This window comes from Lycium barbarum, chromosome 2 (genome assembly GCF_019175385.1).
Source record: "Lycium barbarum isolate Lr01 chromosome 2, ASM1917538v2, whole genome shotgun sequence".
In the NCBI taxonomy this organism is placed as follows: domain Eukaryota; kingdom Viridiplantae; phylum Streptophyta; class Magnoliopsida; order Solanales; family Solanaceae; genus Lycium; species Lycium barbarum.
Genome location: NC_083338.1, coordinates 21910983 through 21915717, shown reverse-complemented (window position 1 = coordinate 21915717; position 4735 = coordinate 21910983). Strand labels below are relative to the sequence as shown.

The following is a 4735-nucleotide window of genomic DNA, read 5'->3' as shown; positions in this document are numbered from 1 at the left end:
AATCTGCCCAAAATCCTGCCGACATTTCTCAAATTTTTGTCAAACTTATTTTCTTCAATTTGCTTGATCTCGAAATCTTCCGAAACGCTCCATACATGATATTTATCATTTATTATACTTGATAATGGCCATGTTCTTGTGTTTCAAAATAGTCTTTCCCGATTACGACTTACGATATCGTAATTCATCCTTTACTTCATTGTTACATACTTCCCATGGCTTGTACCTTCCAAAACATCATGGGACGTCTCCGATACTCCATTACTACGGTGATGTACGTGGAATGCTCATGCTCTGAAAGTGCGGGGTGTAATAGGTATCTCGAACATCCACTTGATCTTCATCTTCCATTTTTGAAAGAAAGCCGAGACGGCAGGGTCTAGGAATAGCAAGAAATCCAAGTAAGCAAGGTGTTGAGGAATAGGGTTTACACACCCAATTAAGAATCTAGAGAATCTATTCTATGACTCTGGGCCCACAAGGGTAAAATCGAAACTTTTCCTCAAATTAGACTTTCTAGGTCTCCATTGAGTAATAACCTAGATTTTATGGTTATCTGCACCCAAACAAGTCATAAACTGCATTCTTCTTTATTATCCCCAATTTCAAGAAAACTCAAAACTTAACCCTTTTGCAAAATAATGGGAGAAATAGAATATGAAATCGGGTAACTAGCTTAGGCTAGGAACCAAGGAGTTCTTTCAACAAAGTCGTGATTCTAAGTTAAGAAAACCGATTTACCCACCTAGGGTTTTACAAGTTAGGAAGTTCCCATTTTATTAAGTCTTAGCATTAAAAATTTAATAAGAAGAATGAAAAAATCCAAGAAAGATGGAATAATTAAGGTATAGATATTACCTTTCCCAAGGTTTATTGAGATTTCCTCTGAAAATGCCCCAAATGGCGGCTTGAATTGAGAGTTGGGTGAAAAATGAGGTCAAATCCCAAAATAGGCATTAAATACTAGGTCTGCTCAGTGTATCTCATTGTGGAGAATATGGGACCGTTGTGGCGAACGATCGCTACGGCAAAATATTGACCGCAGGGGCTATCTCAAGAAGATCCGAATCTTCCGCCATGGCGGAATGGAACTCGCTGGGGCGAAATCCTTTAACCGTGAATATACCACTACGGCGAGCAACAGGTCATTGGGGCGGAGCCGCAGGCGCGGTCCACCCCTCGCAGTGACGAGGGACTAGGCCTGGGTGGCCCTAACTCGCTTTTTTATTTCCTTCTATCTCGACTACGGGTCAAATTAAACTGAAAATTTCATGCGTACAACTAACGGGCACAACTGATCAAGAATGATTAAGTCGTGAATTGAGGAAGTTCAGTAACAGCCAAATGGGTCGTTACAAGAATATATAATGCGCATGGAGTTTTAGCACCTGAAAGTTATAGTCCGGGGGAGGGGGGATAACGTAAACAAGACATAGTTGAAGTATGAAACTGATAAAAACGTATAGTTTAAGCAGGCTTTATAAACACCTGAAAGTTATAATTTAGGGAGGTAACATAAACATGGCATAGTTTAAGTATGAAACCAATAAAAAGTGATAGTTTTGGGGTTTTGATTCATTATCTCATAGGTGAGTTGCAACATAGTCAGGCTTCACGAACACTTACTGCAACCATATATACATATAATTGTTGTAAATATATCTAGTGGATGCCCATGTGGGGTCATGCCACTGTAGCAAACTTGTATGCCCAAGTTACTACACAAATTGGGATCATAAATAGCCATATCAATAGATGAAATATACATACTCAAAATAATGAAAGAAAAGTAATACTACTGCTCCTATCTCTCTCTTCTCTGCCTTCCATTGTTTCTTTAATTTATTACACCGCTTTTATTTTACAACACGTTATCAGCACGAGGCTCTATAAATTGTGTTTTTCCTTTGGAACAAGTTGAACGCCATTTCTCGCAAGGTATGTCTCGATGATCCAGTGTTAAGATTATTAGGCCTAATTGTCAATTCTCACTGCACATTATTATATTCTGCCAAATAAATACTGATTTTATTATCTGTATTTTTGAAAACTGTTAAAGTTATATGAACAACATAAAATATATGGCTAATAGACCTGATTACCCACTAAAATTATGCTTTATCACTATACTTATTATTTATACCTGATTCCACAGTTGGTTATTTTAGTATACATAGTATAATAATTACTTTACAAACATAACTATTTGTCTTAACAATAAAGAATATAGTACACGATTATGTACTGCCCATAATCGTAGAAGTTTTTTTTTTTTGACAATATTTCTTATTATGTCTAACTTTGGATATGTTCTTTGATAGTTTTCACTATGTCAAATTTATCAAAGCTTGAATTTGTGTCACTTGATATCACCGGAAAAAATTATTTATCATGGGTCCTTGATCCTGAAATTCACCTTGACGCTAAAGGTCTTAGGGATACTATTAAGCAGGGAAATAAATCATCAAGTCAAGATAAAGCCAAGGCTATGATTTTCCTTCGTCATCATCTCCATGAATTATTAAAAACTGAATATTTAACTGGGAAAGATCCACTTGAATTGTGGAATAATTTGAAGAATCGATATGAACACCTAAAGCTGACGGTATTACCGAAAGCTAGATATGACTGGATGCATCTCCAGCTCCAAGATTTTAAAACTGTAACTGATTATAATTCTGCTATCCATCAAGTAAGTTTTGTATTAAAATTGTGTGGAGAAACTATCACTGATGAACACTTATTAGAGAAAACTTTTACCACTTTTCATGCTTCAAATGTGTTGCTACAACAGCAATACCGTGAAAAGGGGTTCAAAAAGTATGCTGATTTAATTTCATGCTTACTTGTGGCTGAGCAGAATAATACTCTATTAATGAAAAATCATGAATCCCGTCCCACTGGGCCTGCTTCATTCCCTGAAGTGAATGCAGCAGCAGGTTATGATAAGCCTGAAAGAAGGCAAAATAATTACCGTGGTCGTGGACGTGAAAGGGGACGTCATAATTATCGTCAGCATGGTGAGACTAAACAAGAGACCAATAAGGGTTCTCAAAATAATCCTTCAAGAGGTAAAGTTAATATGTGCCACCGATGTGGTATGAAAGGTTATTGGGCACGTATTTGTCGTACGCCCGATCATTTTGTCAAGCTTTATCAGGCCTCTCTCAAAGGGAGAGAAAATAACGTTGAGGAATACTTGACCTTTCATAATAATGATGATGAAGCAGCTCCCTCAAACAAACATGATGATATTGAGGCAAATCTTGCTTAAAAGATGATGATTTTAAAAGCCTCTCAAATATTACTTATTTAGAAGCTGGAGACTTCTATGATGATATTAACTGAAGAACTGATCATCTCAGTGGGGAATAGTACTATGAGAAAAGTTGTTGTTTACTTTTATGTTTATCACTAGTTTGTTTTTCTTAAGTGTATTTCCTAAAATATCATGTCTTACTAGTTTCTACATTTCAAGTGCAGTTTCCTAAAGTTGTTCATTTTCACATTTCTTATAATGTACCTTTTATTTTTATGAAGAATATGGAAATTCCCCAGTTATTAGTCGGACCCAAGATCAATTACGATGATATATGTCTTATAGATAGTGCTACAACACACACTATTTTAAGAGATACGAAATACTTCTCTTATTTGGTGATGAAAGAAGCCAATGTTAATATAATATCTGGAAGTACAAGATTAATTGAAGGCTCCAGAAAATCTAATTTATTATTATCCGGAGAAACAAATTTAGCAATTAATGAAGCATTATATTGTAGTAAATCTCAAAGAAACCTACTGAGTTTCAAAGACATTAGCCAAAATGGCTATCATATTGAGACTACAAATGATGAAAAGATTGAATATCTTTATATTACTACAATGATGTTGGGTAAGAAATATGTGCTCGAAAAATTACCCGCTCTTTCTTCCTGCTTATACTACACAAGGATTAGCATGGTTGAAACACATGCCATAGTAAACCAGAAGTTTACTACCTCAAATGATTTTATTAGTTGGCATGACTGGTTGGGCCATCCCGGTTCTAATATGATGCGCAAAAAAATTGAAAATTCATACGGGCACTCTTTGAAGATTCAAAAGATTCTTCAATTCAAGTAATTCTCTTGTGCTGCATGTTCTCAAGGCAAATTAATTACTAGACCATCAGCAATTAAAGTTGGGGTTGAATCCCCTGCATTTCTGGAACGTATACAAGGTGATATATGTGGGCCCATTCACCCACCATGTGGACCATTTAAATATTATATGGTTTTAATAGATGCATCTACAAGATGGTAACATGTGTGTTTGTTATCAACTCGCAATTTGGCATTTGTGAGATTACTTGCTCAAATAATAAGATTAAGACAATTCACCTCGTTAATGCTGGTGAGTTTACATCCCAAGCTTTTAATGATTATTGTATATCAACTGGGATAGCAGTTGAGCATCCGGTTGCTTATGTTCATACTCAAAATGGTCTAGCGGAATCATTAATCAAACGCCTCCAATTAATTGCTAGACCAATGCTTATGAGAACAGAACTTCCCATTTCGGTATGGGGTCATGCTATTTTGCATGCAGCAACTCTTGTGCGGATTAGGCCCACAAGTTATCATAAAGTCTACCCATTATAATTGGCTTTTGGTCAGGAGCCGAATATTTCTCATCTCAGAATATTTGGATGTGCGGTATATGTTCCAATAGCTCCACCACAACGCACAAAGAT

The 4735-nt window shown here is 36.1% G+C and overlaps 1 protein-coding gene across 1 annotated transcript; it reads left to right on the top strand.

Moving 5' to 3' along the window:
• The first annotated feature begins 2329 nt into the window (after positions 1 to 2329).
• On the top strand, positions 2330 to 3274 carry LOC132628453 (uncharacterized). The gene has a single exon (XM_060344234.1). It carries the CDS (start codon positions 2330 to 2332, stop codon positions 3272 to 3274), a length of 945 nt encoding a protein of 314 aa, XP_060200217.1.
• Positions 3275 to 4735: the final 1461 nt, after the last annotated feature.